Source organism: Oncorhynchus gorbuscha, unplaced genomic scaffold (genome assembly GCF_021184085.1).
Source record: "Oncorhynchus gorbuscha isolate QuinsamMale2020 ecotype Even-year unplaced genomic scaffold, OgorEven_v1.0 Un_scaffold_855, whole genome shotgun sequence".
Classification (NCBI taxonomy): Eukaryota; Metazoa; Chordata; class Actinopteri; order Salmoniformes; family Salmonidae; genus Oncorhynchus; species Oncorhynchus gorbuscha.
This window is the reverse complement of record NW_025745844.1, coordinates 200,887-221,467: the sequence shown is the minus strand read 5'-3', so window position 1 is coordinate 221,467 and position 20,581 is coordinate 200,887. Positions and strand designations below refer to the sequence as shown.

General features: G+C 42.3%; 1 protein-coding gene across 6 annotated transcripts in view; it reads right to left on the bottom strand.

Annotated features, from left to right (window-relative positions):
• dmd (dystrophin) overlaps window positions 1-20,581 on the bottom strand; it is a 92,133-nt gene that overhangs the window by 11,799 nt on the left and 59,753 nt on the right. For 5 of the 6 annotated variants that reach the window (XM_046335795.1, XM_046335797.1, XM_046335798.1 and 2 more), the window contains 11 exons: window positions 20,065-20,126; window positions 19,613-19,687; window positions 18,807-19,008; window positions 17,860-17,945; window positions 16,567-16,724; window positions 14,066-14,232; window positions 12,571-12,682; window positions 11,221-11,357; window positions 8,310-8,348; window positions 3,009-3,074; window positions 970-1,035 (listed from right to left, as the gene is read on the bottom strand). In XM_046335795.1, coding sequence (XP_046191751.1) covers window positions 970-1,035; window positions 3,009-3,074; window positions 8,310-8,348; window positions 11,221-11,357; window positions 12,571-12,682; window positions 14,066-14,232; window positions 16,567-16,724; window positions 17,860-17,945; window positions 18,807-19,008; window positions 19,613-19,687; window positions 20,065-20,126 — 1,170 coding nt within the window. The remainder of the gene's footprint in view (window positions 1-969; window positions 1,036-3,008; window positions 3,075-8,309; window positions 8,349-11,220; window positions 11,358-12,570; window positions 12,683-14,065; window positions 14,233-16,566; window positions 16,725-17,859; window positions 17,946-18,806; window positions 19,009-19,612; window positions 19,688-20,064; window positions 20,127-20,581) is intronic. The other variant, XM_046335796.1, reaches the window with a different exon arrangement.

Sequence of the window (20,581 nt, the reverse complement as noted above, 5' to 3'; positions counted from 1 at the left end):
GTCAATAGATGGTCTGTAGCTATAGATGGTCTATAGATGGTCTATAACTATAGATGTTCTATAGATGGTCTATCTATAGATGGTCTATAACTATAGATGGTCTATAGATGGTCAATAGATGGTCTATAACTATAGATGGTCTATAGATGGTTTATAACTATAGATGGTCTATAGATGGTCTATAGATGGTTTATAGATGGTCTATAACTATAGATGGTCTATAGATGGTCAATAACTATAGATGGTTCTATAGATGGTCTATAGACTATAGATGGTCTATAACTATAGATGGTCAATAGATGGTCTATAGATGGTCAATAGATGGTCTATAACTATAGATGGTCTATAGATGGTTTATAATTATAGATGGTCTATAGATGGTCAATAGATGGTCTATAACTATAGATGTTCTATAGATGGTCTATAACTATAGATGGTTCTATAGATGGTCTATAACTATAGATGGTCTATAACTATAGATGGTCTATAGATGGTCAATAGATGGTCTATAACTATAGATGGTCTATAGATGGTTTATAACTATAGATGGTCTATAGATTGTCTATAACTATAGATGGTCTATAGCTATAGATGGTCTATAGATGGTCTATAGATGGTCTATAGATGGTCTATAGATGGTCTATAGATGGGTCTATAGATTATAGATGGTCTATAGATGGTCTATAGATGGTCTATAGATGGTCTATAACTATAGATGGTTTATAGATGGTCCGATGAACTGTTTGTGTGATAGTTATTTGAGCATTTCAAATCTTCATCGTGCTCGGTTTAGTGGATAGTTAAATGAACCTTTAAAAAGCATCCGTAGGAGACTCCAAGTGTTACTCATGACTGCTCTAGACAGAACCCACCTCACAGAGACAACACAGCTTCATACCTAACCCACTGAGCCAATTCACAAAGCAAGCCAATCAACGACAGGATTGAAAGAGGAAGGGGTGGGCTCACATGCTCTCATTGGGTGAGATACTGTCATTCAGATAAGATCCATTACGGTTCTCCATTTCAGCTAACCTGTGGGGGAGACACATTCATTTCAGTAGTCACATTCCACTCATTTCACTACCATTAGTACAGAATGAGCAGCACTGTCCAGGGCAATTCAGTGGTAGACTCTGGGCTGAATACCATCTCTATTGTTCCAGGACAATTCAGTGGTAGACCCTGGACTCTGGGCTGAATACCGTCTCTATTGTTCCAGGACAATTCAGTGGTAGACCCTGAACTCTGGGCTGAATACCATCTCTATTGTTCCAGGACAATTCAGTGGTAGACTCTGGGCTGAATACCATCTCTATTGTTCCAGGACAATTCAGTGGTAGACCCTGGGCTGAATACCATCTCTATTGTTCCAGGACAATTCAGTGGTAGACTCTGGGCTGAATACCATCTCTATTGTTCCAGGACAATTCAGTGGTAGACCCTGAACTCTGGGCTGAATACCATCTCTATTGTTCCAGGACAATTCAGTGGTAGACTCTGGGCTGAATACCATCTCTATTGTTCCAGGACAATTCAGTGGTAGACCCTGGACTCTGGGCTGAATACCATCTCTATTGTTCCCAGGACAATTCAGTGGTAGACTCTGGGCTGAATACCATCTCTATTGTTCCAGGACAATTCAGTGGTAGACCCTGGACTCTGGGCTGAATACCATCTCTATTGTTCCAGGACAATTCAGTGGTAGACTCTGGGCTGAATACCATCTCTATTGTTCCAGGACAATTCAGTGGTAGACCCTCTGGGCTGAATACCATCTCTATTGTTCCAGGACAATTCAGTGATAGACTCTGGGCTGAATACCATCTCTATTGTTCCAGGACAATTCAGTGGAAGACCCTGAACTCTGGGCTGAATACCATCTCTATTGTTCCAGGACAATTCAGTGGTAGACCCTGAACTCTGGGCTGAATACCATCTCTATTGTTCCAGGACAATTCAGTGGTAGACCCTGGACTGAATACCATCTCTATTGTTCCAGGACAATTCAGTGGTAGACCCTGGACTCTGGGCTGAATACCATCTCTATTGTTCCAGGACAATTCAGTGGTAGACCTCTGGGCTGAATACCATCTCTATTGTTCCAGGACAATTCAGTGGTAGACCCTGGGCTGAATACCATCTCTATTGTTCCAGGACAATTCAGTGGTAGACTCTGGGCTGAATACCATCTCTATTGTTCCAGGACAATTCAGTGGTAGACCCTGAACTCTGGGCTGAATACCATCTCTATTGTTCCAGGACAATTCAGTGGTAGAGACTCTGGGCTGAATACCATCTCTATTGTTCCAGGACAATTCAGTGGTAGAGACTCTGGGCTGAATACCATCTCTATTGTTCCAGGACAATTCAGTGGTAGACTCTGGGCTGAATACCATCTCTATTGTTCCAGGACAATTCAGTGGTAGACCCTGAACTCTGGGCTGAATACCATCTCTATTGTTCCAGGACAATTCAGTGGTAGACCTGGGCTGAATACCATCTCTATTGTTCCAGGACAATTCAGTGGTAGACTCTGGGCTGAATACCATCTCTATTGTTCCAGGACAATTCAGTGGTAGACTCTGGGCTGAATACCATCTCTATTGTTCCAGGACAATTCAGTGGTAGACCCTGAACTCTGGGCTGAATACCATCTCTATTGTTCCAGGACAATTCAGTGGTAGACTCTGGGCTGAATACCATCTCTATTGTTCCAGGACAATTCAGTGGTAGACTCTGGACTCTGGGATGAATATCATGGTACAAGCCTCAGGTAAACGGTTACAGAGTAAAGATTCACCAGTTTAGTAAACAGGGGAGAAAACCTCTACTGAAGGTGGAATCAGCATTACACGATAATGCCTGTTAGTATCTGGTTGTCACGAGGTCTAAAGTTCAACATTCAGTGAGTGAGTCTATACTCCTGGACACAGTAACTCTACAGTCAATCAGTAGCTGAGAGATTAGAGTCTAACTACGTAAATACACGTGTGTCTTTATCTTACCGGCTGGCGTAATGCTCGATGCGTGAATGGGTGTCGTCATGGGAAAGCTGGGGGGAGGACGCAGGCCTACAGACAGGAGAGAGAGAGGAGAGGAGTGGAAGAGAACGAAAGAAAAAGACACAGAGGGAATAAAACCTAAAGATGTCAGCTGTTATGATCCAGACAACACACGCTTCAACAGGTCCACGAGACAGTGTCATGTCAATATGAACCACAGAGCTCTATATAGCCCCCAGCACCCACAGCACAGTGACATGATGATTTATAACATGATATAGACCAGTGACAGGATGAGTTATAACATGATATAGACTACAGTGACAGGATGAGTTATAACCTGATATAGACACAGTACAGAGACAGGATGAGTTATAACCTGATATAGCACAGTGTAACCTGATATAGACTACAGTAACAGGATGAGTTATAACCTGATATAGACTACAGTAACAGGATGAGTTATAACATGATATAGACTACAGTACAGTAACAGGATGAGTTATAACCTGATATAGACTACAGTACATTAACAGGATGAGTTATAACATGATATAGACTACAGTAACAGGATGAGTTATAACCTGATATAGACTACAGTAACAGGATGAGTTATAACATGACATAGACTACAGTACAGTAACAGGATGAGTTATAACCTGATATAGACTACTACAGTAACAGGATGAGTTATAACATGATATAGACTACAGTACAGAGACAGGATGAGTTATAACATGATATAGACTACAGTACAGAGACAGGATGAGTTATAACCTGATATAGACTACATAATCAGGATGAGTTATAACCTGATATAGACTACATTAACAGGATTAGTTATAACCTGATATTATAACAGGATGAGTTATAATGATATAGACTACAGTACAGTATCAGGATGAGTTATAACCTGATATAGACTACAGTACAGTATCAGGATGAGTTATAACCTGATATAGACTACAGTAACAGGATTAGTTATAACCTGATATAGACTACAGTACAGTATCAGGATGAGTTATAACCTGATATAGACTACAGTACAGTATCAGGATGAGTTATAACCTGATATAGACTACAGTACAGTATCAGGATGAGTTATAATCTGATATAGACTACAGTAACAGGATTAGTTATAACCTGATATAGACTACAGTACAGAGACAGGATGAGTTATAACATGATATAGACTACAGTAACAGGATGAGTTATAACCTGATATAGACTACAGTAACAGGATGAGTTATAACATGATATAGACTACAGTACAGTAACAGGATGAGTTATAACATGACATAGACTACAGTACAGAGACAGGATGAGTTATAACCTGATATAGACTACAGTACAATCAGGATGAGTTATAACCTGATATAGACTACAGTAACAGGATGAGTTATAACATGACATAGACTACAGTAACAGGATGAGTTATAACATGACATAGACTACAGTAACAGGATGAGTTATAACCTGATATAGACACAGTAACAGGATGAGTTATAACATGATATAGACTACAGTACAGTAACAGGATGAGTTATATGACATAGACTACAGTAGACAGGATGAGTTATAACCAGACTACAGTACAGTATCAGGATGAGTTATAACCTGATATAGACTACAGTAACAGGATGAGTTATAACTGACATAGACTACAGTAACAGGATGAGTTATAACATGACATTATAACAGGATGAGTTATAACCTGATATAGACTACAGTAACAGGATGAGTTATAACATGACATAGACTACAGTAACAGGATGAGTTATAACATGATATAGACTACAGTACAGAGACAGGATGAGTTATAACCTGATATAGATATAGTACAGTAACAGGATGAGTTATAACATGATATAGACTACAGTAACAGGATGAGTTATAACCTGATATAGACTACAGTACAGTAACAGGATGAGTTATAACATGATATAGACTACAGTACAGTGACAGGATGAGTTATAACATGACATAGACTACAGTACAGAGACAGGATGAGTTATAACCTGATATAGACTACAGTAACAGGATGAGTTATAACATGACATAGACTACAGTACAGTAACAGGATGAGTTATAAGTGATATAGACTACAGTAACAGGATGAGTTATAACATGATATAGACTACAGTACAGTAACAGGATGAGTTATAACCTGATATAGACTACAGTAACAGGATGAGTTATAACATGATATAGACTACAGTAACAGGATGAGTTATAACCTGATATAGACTACAGTAACAGGATGAGTTATAACCTGATATAGACTACAGTACAGTAACAGGATGAGTTATAACCTGATATAGACTACAGTAACAGGATGAGTTATAACCTGATATAGACTACAGTAACAGGATGAGTTATAACATGATATAGACTACAGTAACAGGATGAGTTATAACCTGATATAGACTACAGTAACAGGATGAGTTATAACATGATATAGACTACAGTAACAGGATTAGTTATAACCTGATATAGTTATAACAGGATGAGTTATAACATGATATAGACTACAGTAACAGGATGAGTTATAACCTGATATAGACTACAGTAACAGGATGAGTTATAACATGATATAGACTACAGTACAGTAACAGGATGAGTTATAACATGACATAGACTACAGTACAGAGACAGGATGAGTTATAACCTGATATAGACTACAGTACAGTAACAGGATGAGTTATAACCTGATATAGACTACAGTAACAGGATGAGTTATAACATGATATAGACTACAGTAACAGGATGAGTTATAACATGACATAGACTACAGTAACAGGATGAGTTATAACTGATATAGACTACAGTAACAGGATGAGTTATAACATGATATAGACTACAGTACAGTAACAGGATGAGTTATAACATGACATAGACTACAGTACAGAGACAGGATGAGTTATAACCTGATATAGACTACAGTACAGTAACAGGATGAGTTATTATATAGACTACAGTAACAGGATGAGTTATAACATGACATAGACTACAGTAACAGGATGAGTTATAACATGACATAGACTACAGTAACAGGATGAGTTATAACCTGATATAGACTACAGTAACAGGATGAGTTATAACATGACATAGACTACAGTAACAGGATGAGTTATAACATGATATAGACTACAGTACAGAACAGGATGAGTTATAACCTGATATAGACTACAGTACAGTAACAGGATGAGTTATAACATGATATAGACTACAGTAACAGGATGAGTTATAACCTGATATAGACTACAGTACAGTAACAGGATGAGTTATAACATGATATAGACTACAGTACAACAGGATGAGTTATAACATGATATAGACTACAGTACAGAGACAGGATGAGTTATAACCTGATATAGACTACAGTAACAGGATGAGTTATAACCTGATATAGACTACAGTACAGTAACAGGATGAGTTATAACCTGATATAGACTACAGTAACAGGATGAGTTATAACTGATATAGACTACAGTAACAGGATGAGTTATAACATGATATAGACTACAGTAACAGGATGAGTTATAACCTGATATAGACTACAGTAACAGGATGAGTTATAACATGATATAGACTACAGTAACAGGATTAGTTATAACCTGATATAGACTACAGTACAGAGACAGGATGAGTTATAACATGATATAGACTACAGTAACAGGATGAGTTATAACCTGATATAGACTACAGTAACAGGATGAGTTATAACATGATATAGACTACAGTACAGTAACAGGATGAGTTATAACATGATATAGACTACAGTAACAGGATGAGTTATAACCTGATATAGACTACAGTACAACAGGATGAGTTATAACCTGATATAGACTACAGTAACAGGATGAGTTATAACATGACATAGACTACAGTAACAGGATGAGTTATAACATGACATAGACTACAGTAACAGGATGAGTTATAACCTGATATAGACTACAGTAACAGGATGAGTTATAACATGATATAGACTACAGTACAGTAACAGGATGAGTTATAACATGACATAGACTACAGTACAGAGACAGGATGAGTTATAACCTGATATAGACTACAGTACAGTATCAGGATGAGTTATAACCTGATATAGACTACAGTAACAGGATGAGTTATAACATGACATAGACTACAGTAACAGGATGAGTTATAACATGACATAGACTACAGTAACAGGATGAGTTATAACCTGATATAGACTACAGTAACAGGATGAGTTATAACATGACATAGACTACAGTAACAGGATGAGTTATAACATGATATAGACTACAGTACAGAGACAGGATGAGTTATAACCTGATATAGACTACAGTACAGTAACAGGATGAGTTATAACATGATATAGACTACAGTAACAGGATGAGTTATAACCTGATATAGACTACAGTACAGTAACAGGATGAGTTATAACATGATGTAGACTACAGTACAGTGACAGGATGAGTTATAACATGACATAGACTACAGTACAGAGACAGGATGAGTTATAACCTGATATAGACTACAGTAACAGGATGAGTTATAACATGACATAGACTACAGTACAGTAACAGGATGAGTTATAACATGATATAGACTACAGTAACAGGATGAGTTATAACATGATATAGACTACAGTACAGTAACAGGATGAGTTATAACCTGATATAGACTACAGTAACAGGATGAGTTATAACATGATATAGACTACAGTAACAGGATGAGTTATAACCTGATATAGACTACAGTAACAGGATGAGTTATAACCTGATATAGACTACAGTACAGTAACAGGATGAGTTATAACCTGATATAGACTACAGTAACAGGATGAGTTATAACCTGATATAGACTACAGTAACAGGATGAGTTATAACATGATATAGACTACAGTAACAGGATGAGTTATAACCTGATATAGACTACAGTAACAGGATGAGTTATAACATGATATAGACTACAGTAACAGGATGAGTTATAACCTGATATAGACTACAGTACAGTGACAGGATGAGTTATAACATGATATAGACTACAGTAACAGGATGAGTTATAACATGATATAGACTACAGTACAGAGACAGGATGAGTTATAACATGACATACTACAGTACTTTGTATGACAGATAACATGTGGATGAGTGTTGTGTTGGTTTAATGGCTGCAGCAGACACAGTAACAGGATGAGTACAGTACTACAGTACACAGGGTACATGAACACTGACAGCCACATAAAATAACTGTCCGTCCGTCCGTCCGTCCGTACGTACGTACGTATGTATGTGTGACACTGAACAGGGTACTCACGCATGATCTACCGGCCAGAAGTTGATCAGAGTTACGGGACTGGAACACAGGAGAGGTGAGATGAGGACAGAGGACATGAGACGCAGGGCCTCACCTCAAAACACATTAGAACAAACACACACATCCCCATCACACACACAAACATACTCAACTCTCACACACACACAAACATACTCAACTCTCACACACACACAAACATACTCAACTCTCACACACACACAAACATACTCAACTCTCACTCAACACACACAAACATACTCAACTCTCACACACACACAAACATACTCAACTCTCACACACAAACACAAACACAAACATACTCAACTCTCACACACACACAAACATACTCAACTCTCACACACACAAACATACTCAACAAACATACTCAACTCTCACACACACACAAACATACTCAACTCTCACACACACACAAACATACACACACACAAACATACTCAACTCAACATACTCAACTCTCACACACAAACATACTCAACTCTCACACACAAACACACACAAACATACTCAACTCTCACACACACACAAACATACTCAACTCTCACACACACACAAACATACTCAACTCTCACACACACAAACATACTCAACTCTCACACACACACAAACATACAACACACACAAACATACTCAACTCTCACACACACACACAAACATACTCAACACACACACACATACTCAACACACACTCACACACACACAAACACAACACACACACACAAACATACTCAACTTCACACACACAAACATACTCAACTAACACACAACACAAACACTCAACTCTCACACACACATATTCAACTCTCACACACACACAAACATAGTAGACACACAAAATACTCAATCAGATACAACTCTCACACACACACACATACAACTCACACACACAAAAAATCACTCACACACACACAAACATACAACTCTCACACAGGCACAAACATACTCAACTCTCACACACACACAAACACTCAATCACACACACACAAACATACACACACACACACACACACAAACACTCACTCTCACACACACACAAACATACAACTCACACACACACAAACACAACACACACACACAAACATACAACTCTCACACACACACAAACATACTCAACTCTCACACACAAACATCAACTGACACACAAACAGTCAACTTCACACACAAACATACTTTCACACACAAACATGCTAACCTCACACACACACAAACATACTCAACTCTGACAACACAAACATACTCAATTAGTTTGCAACTCTCACACACACACAAACATACTCAACCTGGCACACACAGACATCTCTCTACATTAGTTTGCGTGGCTGCTAGCCTGGCAGGCAAACATACTCTCTCACACACAAACATTCAACTTTGCACAAACTGCTCAGCCTGGCAGGCAAACATCTCTCTCACACATTACTCAACTTCACACACACACAAACATACTCAACCTGGCACAAACATCTCAACTCTCACACACAAACATACTCTGTCTCAACACACACAAACATACTCAACTCTCACACTCAACATATTCTTCAACCCGCCAGTGTGAGCTCACTGACATCAAATAAATCATTTGCAAGACAACTAAAGAAATCACTCAGTGAACAATTCAGGCCAAGGACTAGTAGACATAATGTGCACACACACACGTGAGAGAGAGACACACAGCATCCTGTGTGACAGTGGATTGCATTAGTTTGCATGGCTGCTAGCCTGGCAGGGAAAGGGACATTAGTTTGCGTGGCTGCTAGGCCAGCTGAGTCTACATTAGTTTGCGTGGCTGCTAGCCTGGCAGGCTGAGAGTCCCATTAGGCCATGATGTTAGCCTGGCAGGCTGAGAATCTCTACATTTTCTGTCTCAACTGATTCTTCAACCCGCCAGTGTGAGCTAAGCTGTCATTTGCGTGTGTGTGCACGCGTGTGTCTATGTGTATGTGTCTGTGTGTGTGTGTGCATGCCAGATGTGTCAGTGATTGTGTGTGTGGTCCAGCCCAGTCAGGGAAAGGGACTAGTCCCTTAGGCCAGATGTTAGACCTAAACCAGCCCCTGTCCTGTCCCTTAGGCCAGATGTTAGACCTAAACCAGCCCCTGTTCCCTTAGGCCAGATGTTAGACCTAAACCAGCCCTGTCCTGTCCCTTAGACCAGATGTTAGACCTAAACCAGCCCCTGTCCTGTCCCTTAGGCCAGATGTTAGACCTAAACCAGCCCCTGTCCCTTAGACCAGATGTTAGACCTAAACCAGCCCCTGTCCTGTCCCTTAGGCCAGATGTTAGACCTAAACCAGCCCTGTCCCTTAGGCCAGATGTTAGACCTAAACCAGCCCTGTTCCTTAGGCCAGATGTTAGACCTAAACCAGCCCCTGTCCTGTCCCTTAGGCCAGATGTTAGACCTAAACCTGCCCTGTCCTGTCCCTTAGGCCTGATGTTAGACCTAAACCTGCCCTGTCCTGTCCCTTAGGCCAGATGTTAGACCTAAACCAGCCCCTGTCCTGTCCCTTAGGCCAGATGTTAGACCTAAACCAGCCCCTGTCCTGTCCCTTAGGCCAGATGTTAGACCTAAACCAGCCCTGTCATGTCCCTTAGGCCTGATGTTAGACCTAAACCACCCCCTGTCCCTTAGGCCAGACGTTAGACCTAAACCAGCCCCTGTTCCTTAGGCCAGATGTTAGACCTAAACCAGCCCCTGTCCTGTCCCTTAGGCCAGATGTTAGACCTAAACCAGCCCCTGTCCTGTCCCTTAGGCCTGATGTTAGACCTAAACCAGCTCCTGTCCCTTAGACCAGATGTTAGACCTAAACTAGCCCCTGTCTCTGAGGCCAGATGATAGACCTAAACCAGCCCCTGTCCTGTCCGTGTGTGTGTGTGTGTGTGTGTGTGTGTCAGGACTCACGTCTCCAGGTTGTCCCCCTCCAGGATGGTCTGCACAGGGAGGTAGCCCATACGGGGGTGCTTAGCGAAGTATCGTTTGGTCCTGAATTTGTTTTTCAGTACCTTGGCAAAGTCCCTCACATCCTCCCCTGACGTGGTCTGAAACACACAGACACAGAACAAAGACCCCTTGTTCACAGCCCTAGTCTACAGATCCACAACACACACACAGTGACACACCCAAACACACAGACACACATAGACACAGACACCCACACAATGACACACCCAAACACACAGACACACATAGACACACACATAGACACAGACACCCACACAATGACACACCCAAACACACAGACACACATAGACACACACATAGACACAGACACCCACACAATGACACACCCAAACACACAGACACACATAGACACACACACACACACACAATCACACACACACATAGACACAGACACCCACACAATGACACACCCAAACACACAGACACACATAGACACACACACACAAAATCACACACACACATAGACACAGACACCCACACAATGACACACACACACAGACACCTAAACATACACACACACTCTGCCACACCCACACAATGACACACACACACACACACGCGCGCACACGCACACACGCACACTACACACACACACACACACACACACACACACACACACACACACACACACACACACACACACACACACACACACACACACACACACACACACACACACACACACACACACACACACACACACACACACAGCCTACTTTCAGCAGTGGGCACTGGCTAATGGAACCATACGTGTTGATTCAGGTTTATGTGAGTGTTGTGAAGTGGGTTTAACTGTCTGACAACCACATTCAACTGGGAGGAAAGAGACACACTGACTTCATCTTTACAGGTTCATGGAGCAAATACAGGGATTTATTTACCCTGTCAGAAATACACCACACACACACACACGCATGTACCCACACACACACACACACGCATGTACCCACACACACACACACACACACGCATGTACCCACACACACACACACACACGCATGTACCCACACACACACACACACACGCATGTACCCACACACACACACACACACATGTACCCACACACACACACACACACACACACATGTACCCCCCCCCACACCCCCCACACACACACACACACACACACATGTACCCCCCCCCCCCACACACACACACACACACACACACACGTACCCCCTCCTCCCACACACACACCCCCCCCCACACACACACACACACACACACACACACACACAAGTACACACACATACACACACATGTACCCACACCCCCACTGTGTATACATACCGGTGTACAGTACTCCACCATGGGGTATTGCATCTTGTGTCCCTTAGCCACACGACCAGAGAAGAAGCAGCTTTGGCAGATGTCATAGTTAAAATGCTTTAAGCTTCGGTACCTGATGAAGAGAGGCAGACAGGGACAGAGGTTACACACGGAGAGAGGCAGACAGGGACAGAGGTTACACACAGAGAGGCAGACAGAGACAGAGTTTACACGGAGAGAGGCAGACAGAGACAGAGGTTACACAAAGAGAGGCAGACAGAGACAGAGTTTACACAGAGAGAGGCAGACAGAGACAGAGTTTACACAGAGAGAGGCAGACGGGAATAGAGGTTACACAAAGAGAGGCAGACAGAGACAGAGGTTACACACAGAGAGAGGCAGATAGGGACAGAGGTTACACAGAGAGAGACAGACAGGGACAGAGATTACACAGAAAGAGGCAGACAGGGACAGAGGTTACACAGAGAGAGGCAGACAGAGACAGAGGTTACACAGAGAGAGGCAGAGGGGAACAGAGGTTACACAGAGAGAGGCAGACAGGGACAGAGGTTACACAAAGAGAGGCAGACAGAGACAGAGGTTACACAGAGAGAGGCAGACAGAGACAGAGGTTACACAGAGAGAGGCAGACAGGGACAGAGGTTACACAGAGAGAGACAGACAGGGACAGAGGTTACACAGAAAGAGGCAGACAGGGACAGAGGTTACACAGAGAGAGGTTACACAGAGAGAGGCAGATAGGGACAGAGGTTACACAGAGAGAGACAGACAGGGACAGAGGTTACACAGAAAGAGGCAGACAGGGACAGAGGTTACACAGAGAGAGGTTACACAGAGAGAGGCAGATAGGGACAGAGGTTACACAGAGAGAGACAGACAGGGACAGAGGTTACACAGAAAGAGGCAGACAGGGACAGAGGTTACACAGAGAGAGGTTACACAGAGAGAGGCAGACAGAGACAGAGGTTACACAGAGAGAGGCAGAGGGGAACAGAGGTTACACAGAGAGGTTACACAGAGAGAGGCAGAAAGAGACAGAGGTTACACAGAGAGAGGCAGACAGAGACAGAGGTTACACAGAGAAAGAGGCAGACAGGGACAGAGGTTACACAGAGAGAGTTTACACAGAGAGAGACAGACAGGGACAGAGGTTACACACAGAGAGAGACAGACAGGGACAGAGGTTACACAGAGAGAGGCAGACAGAGACAGTTGTTACACAGAGAGAGGTAGACAGGGACAGAGGTTACACAGAGAGAGTTAGACAGGGACAGAGGTTACACAGAGAGAGGTTACACACATAGAGAGGCAGACAGAGACAGAGGTTACACACAGAGAGAAGCAGACAGGGACAGAGTTTACACACAGAGAGAGGCAGACAGGGACAGAGTTTACACACAGAGAGAGGTAGACGGGGATAGAGGTTACACAGAGAGGCTGTCTGTCTCTCTCTCTGTGTGTCTCTCTCTCTCTCTGTTTCTGTCTGTCTGTCTACCTGAAGCCGATGATAGGACACTCCTTGCAGATGTTACACTTGGCCTGGTGTTTGGCTGTCTCAGCAGCCGCCACACGGTGTAAGACAGGCAGCCACACCATCGACTGAGGCTCCAGACGCATCCAGTCCAGGAACATCGCAGCTTCCAGCTCTGGCTTGTTATTGGCCTGTTAGACAGGAAGTACAATACATAACCAATCAGGAACATAGCAGCTTCCAGCTCTGGCTTGTTATTGGCCTGTTAGACAGGAAGTACAATACATAACCAATCAGGAACATAGCAGCCTCCAGCTCTGGCTTGTTATTGGCCTGTTAGACAGGAAGTACAATACATAACCAATCAGGAACATAGCAGCCTCCAGCTCTGGCTTGTTATTGGCCTGTTAGACAGGAAGTACAATACATAACCATTCAGGAACATAGCAGCCTCCAGCTCTGGCTTGTTATTGGCCTGTTAGAAATAGTTTAACACACATACAACCAATTATGTAAGAGCTACGGTCAGCAAGAGGGAAGGTTTGACTAACAGGACAAACCAGTGGTATTTACAGTCTAAATATGTATAAGATATGTAAAAAGTGTTATATTACTTTAGAACAAACAAGTTTAAAATAATACTGAACTACAAACTCTCAGGCTACTGTTTTCTCCTGGATTGTAAAGCAGGGGTTTTCCATTCCACTCTACATATTGTATTTACTGCTGGGTACTGATGCAGTGATGACTGTAGAGAAGTTATTTCCACTGGCTGACAGATGGACCATAGATTACAGATCACCATAGGTTAATAGATTTACTGTGGCTAACACATTCAGAAAGGTGATTCACTATAGCTAGCAGGCTAACAGATGTACTTTGGCTAACATAGACAGCAGGGTAATAGATTTACTGTGGCTAACACATTCAGTATGGTGATTCACTATAGCTAGCAGGCTAACAGATGTACTTTGGCTAACATAGACAGCAGGGTAATAGATTTACTGTGGCTAACACATTCGGTATGGTGATTCACTATAGCTAGCAGGCTAACAGATGTACTTTGGCTAACATAGACAGCAGGGTAATAGATTTACTGTGGCTAACACATTCGGTATGGTGATTCACTATAGCTAGCAGGCTAACAGATGTACTTTGGCTAACATAGACAGCAGGGTAATAGATTTACTGTGGCTAACACATTCGGTATGGTGATTCACTATAGCTAGCAGGCTAACAGATGTACTTTGGCTAACATAGACAGCAGGGTAATAGATTTACTGTGGCTAACACATTCGGTATGGTGATTCACTATAGCTAGCAGGCTAACAGATGTACTTTGGCTAACATAGACAGCAGGGTAATAGATTTACTGTGGCTAACACATTCGGTATGGTGATTCACTATAGCTAGCAGGCTAACAGATGTACTTTGGCTAACATAGACAGCAGGGTAATAGATTTACTGTGGCTAACACATTCGGTATGGTGATTCACTATAGCTAGCAGGCTAACAGATGTACTTTGGCTAACATAGACAGCAGGGTAATAGATTTACTGTGGCTAACACATTCAGTGTGGTGAATACTGTCTCTATAGCTAGCAGGCTAACAGATGTACTTTGGCTAACATAGACAGCAGGGTAACAGATGTACTTTGGCTAACACATTCAGTATAGTGATTCACTATAGCTTGTAGGCTAACAGATGTACTGTGGCTAACACATTCAGTATGGTGATTCACTATAGCTATCAGGCTAACAGGTGTACGTTGGCTAACATAGCCACCAAGTACGCGTCGATAGGGACGTGTGGATAGGGACGTGTCGTTAGGACGTTTCATTAGGCTATAGCTAGCAGGCTAACATATGTACTTTGGCTAACATAGATATCAGGCTAAAAAACATGTACTTTGGCTAACCTAGCTAGCAGGCTAACATATGTACATTGGCTAACATAGCTAGCAGGCTAACGTGTGTTCTTTGGCTAACCTAGCTAGCAGGCTAACATATGTACTTTGGGTAACGTAGCTAGCAGGCTAACATGTGTTCTTTGGCTAACATAGCTAGCAGGCTAGCAGGCTAACAGATGTACTTTGGCTAAATTGGCTGCTGTGGATAATCTAGAAAGATGATTCCAACTCAGATCTTCCCAGCAGTCCTGTCTGATGTCCTTCTTTTATTCCTATTTTTTATTATAATATTTTTTTGTATGGTATTTTCAGAGTGCAATGTATAGATCTACCGATTAAACACAAATGACTCTCTCTCTACCTAAAGAGACACAGACATTTTCCCACAGTGCACAGTATGGTTACCGTGTGATCTGCAGAATGTGCTTAGCACAGTAGTGTGGAATGTGAGGTAGTTTATACGCCTGTATGTTATATGTACGTTGTTTGTGTGTGTGTGTGTGTGTGTGTGTGTGTAAGCATGTGTGCGTGAGTGAGTGCATGTGTGTATGTGCGTCCGTGTATGTGTGTGTGTGTGTGTGCATAGCTAGGACCACAGCTACAAGCTTCACATACAAACTGGAAGCAGCTGCGGACGCTGGGCTCGATGTTGGAGCCCCCGAAGGAGGCCACCTCTCCCAGCTGACGGGGGATCTGGATGGAGTCATGGAGGAGAAGACCCAGCCTCCGCTGGTCACAGAACCCTGTTGCACTGGCTACCTGGCGGAACAGGACTGGTGGGTGGAGGGAGGGAGGGAGGGAGGTAAATACCCAAGTCAAGAGATACATACTAACATACTAACAGACTAGACCACATGGATACTGTCTCTATATACTAGTTATACTAGTTATACTAACAGACTAGACCACATGGATACTGTCTCTATATACTAGTTATACTAGTTATACTAACAGACTAGACCACATGGATACTGTCTCTATATACTAGTTATACTAGTTATACTAACAGACTAGACCACATGGATACTGTCTCTATATACTAGTTATACTAGTTATACTAACAGACTAGACCACATGGATACTGTCTCTATATACTAGTTATACTAGTTATACTAACAGACTAGACCACATGGATACTGTCTCTATATACTAGTTATACTAGTTATACTAACAGACTAGACTAGACCACATGGATACTGTCTCTATATACTAGTTATACTAGTTATACTAACAGACTAGACCACATGGATACTGTCTCTATATACTAGTTATACTAGTTATACTAACAGACTAGACCACATGGATACTGTCTCTATATACTAGTTATACTAGTTATACTAACAGACTAGACCACATGGATACTGTCTCTATATACTAGTTATACTAGTTATACTAACAGACTAGACCACATGGATACTGTCTCTAACAGACTAGACCACATGGATACTGTCTCTATATACTAGTTATACTAACAGACTAGACCACATGGATACTGTCTCTATATACTAGTTATACTAGTTATACTAACAGACTAGACCACATGGATACTGTCTCTATATACTAGTTATACTAGTTATACTAACAGACTAGACCACATGGATACTGTCTCTATATACTAGTTATACTAGTTATACTAACAGACTAGACCACATGGATACTGTCTCTATATACTAGTTATACTAGTTATACTAACAGACTAGACCACATGGATACTGTCTCTATATACTAGTTATACTAACAGACTAGACCACATGGATACTGTCTCTATATACTAGTTATACTAGTTATACTAACAGACTAGACCACATCTGTATTTGTCCTCCAGGTGAGGTAATATAAAGATCAGTCACTACTTACATCTGTATTTGTCCTCCAGGTGTGGTAATATAAAGATCAGTCTCTACTTACATCTGTATTTGTCCTCCAGGTGTGCTTTGCAGAGTGAGATGATGCCGGTTTTGAAGGACAGAGTTCTGATTTTTCCACTTCTTCCTCTGTGAAACCAATCAATCATATCAATAAATCAGATGTCAATCAATCATATCAATAAATCAGATGTCAATCAATCATGTCAATCAATCATATAAATCAATCAGATACTCATCAATCAGTGAGTGTAGTTAGGGACATGTCGATAAGTACGTGTCGTTAAGTACGTGTCGACAAGGTGGTCGATTTTCAACCCACAGTGGGATATTGATGTGGGATATTGATCAAGCTGCACTTCCACTAGATGTCAACCGTCTTTAGAAATTTGAATGAGGCTTCTACTGTGTTGTGGAGCTGACATTTATAATGAGTATTTCTATAAAATTAATGTTAAAAATTTTTTAAAAAGCTCTTTGCAATATCACCGGATGTTTTTGGAACTAGTGAACGTAACGAGCCAATGTATACTGAGATTTTTTTATATAAATATGAACTTTATCAAACAAAACATACATGTATTGTGTAACATGAAGTCCTATGAGTGTCATCTGATGAAGATCATCAAAGGTTAGTGATTAATTTTATCTCTATTTGTGCTTTTTGTGACTTTGTGCTTTTTTGTGACCTAACATAATCGTTTGTGGTGCTTTCGCTGTAAAGCCTTTTTGAAATTGGACACTGTGGTGGGATTAACAACAAGATTACCTTTAAAACAGTATAAGATACATGTATGTTTGAGGAATTTTAATTATGAGATTTCTGTTGTTTTAAATTTGGCTCCCTGCACTTTCACTGGCTGTTGTCATATCGATCCCGTTAACGGGATTGCAGCCCAAAGAAGTTTTAAGTATGTGTCGATAGGGAAGTGTCGTTAGGGACGTGTCGTTAGGGACGTGTCGTGAGTGTTGTGTGTGTACTATACGTACGTGTCATAAACATTGAGCAGCCAGTTGAGACACATGTCGACACACAGCGGGACGTTGACCAGGTTCCCATGCTGCTGGTCCAGTTTCTCATACAGGCTGGTCAGACACGTCATCACCTGCATGATGTCCATCAGATGCTCATTCTGCTTCAGGCCATGCTGCTCAAAGACCTCACACGCTGCGGGCATACCCAGGAGGTCCACTGGAGAGGAGAGGAGGAGATGAGATGAGGGAGGGGAGAGAGGAGTGGAGGAGATGAGGGAGGGATGGAGGAGAGAGGAGATGAGGGAGGGGAGAGAGGAGTGAGGGATGGAGGAGAGAGGAGATGAGGGAGGGGACAGAGGAGAGGAGGAGATGAGGGAGGGATGGAGGAGAGAGGAGATGAGGGAGGGGAGAGAGGAGTGGAGGAGATGAGGGAGGGGAGAGAGGAGAGGAGGAGATGAGGGAGGGGAGAGAGGAGTGGAGGAGATGAGGGAGGGATGGAGGAGAGAGGAGATGAGGGAGAGATGGAGGAGAGAGGAGATGAGGGAGGGGAGAGAGGAGTGGAGGCGATGAGGGAGGGATGGAGGAGAGAGGAGATGAGGGAGAGATGAGGGAGGGGAGAGATGAGGGAGGGGAGAGAGGAGTGGAGGAGATGAGGGAGGGGAGAGAGGAGTGGAGGAGATGAGGGAGGGATGGAGGAGAGGAGATGAGGGAGAGATGAGGGAGGGGAGAGAGAAGTGGATGAGATGATGGAGGAGGAGAGAGGAGTGGAGGAGATGAGGGAGGGATGGAGGGCGGTGACACTGTGAGGGGGTTGGACTTACGACACAGAGCTTTCTGCAGGCGTCTCAGCTTCATGGCTGTCCGGTAGGCTGAGAAACGCACGTTGTTCAGGTCGGCTGCAGAGACGCATGGAGAGACAGTAAAACTAAACACAGAGTATCTCCATCCAGAATCACAGTGTGTCTCCATCCAGAATCAGCCATTGGTCCTGCTACTGGACACTTTTGGTACAATACAATTGTAAAGAGCTGGGGTTGCAAAATTCCGGAAACTTTCAATAAATTCTCTGGTTCTCTGGTTGGAGGATTCCCGGAATCAGAAGGGAATGAGCAGGAAAACCAACCGGGATGTTTTTGGAAAACAGGGAATTTATTGAAAGTTCACTGAATTTTAAAACCCTATACAGGGCAAACCTAATCAAGTGCATCTGAAATAGGTCCTACTTGACAAAGGTTCAATTTGTCTGTTGGTCCACTGTATGTGGACCTCTTACCCAGAGACTGGTAGAGGTCGGCCATCTTGGGATGGTCCCAGCATGTTGTCTGTGTCTGGTGGCTGAAGGAGAGGTCAGGAGAATACAGAGGTCAATACAACCTGGCCCGTGCACAGATATTTTGGGGTCCAAAAAAGTTTTCCTGCAACAGCTCGTTAAGCAATTATGACTTTGATCAATTAGTTCCATAGAAGCAATAGAGGGACACATCTTAAAGGCAAATTAAATGACACAAATACAAATCCCTTCGCCTCAAAGGCTTCAGTCCTATTCACTAGAATAATCCCACCATATGCTACAGTTACCATGACGATTTACAGGCAGTGAGCACAGAACAACAACAACAAAATGTTTACAACAAACAAATATCAGTGTGTGAATTTCTACCACCACCCAAAAGGACAAGGGCAAAGGGGCATGTGCCCTGCTCAGGTAGAGCCCTATCTGTCCACGTGCCTGAATACACACACACACACACACACACAATACACACACACAGCGCAAGGGACGTGTTGAC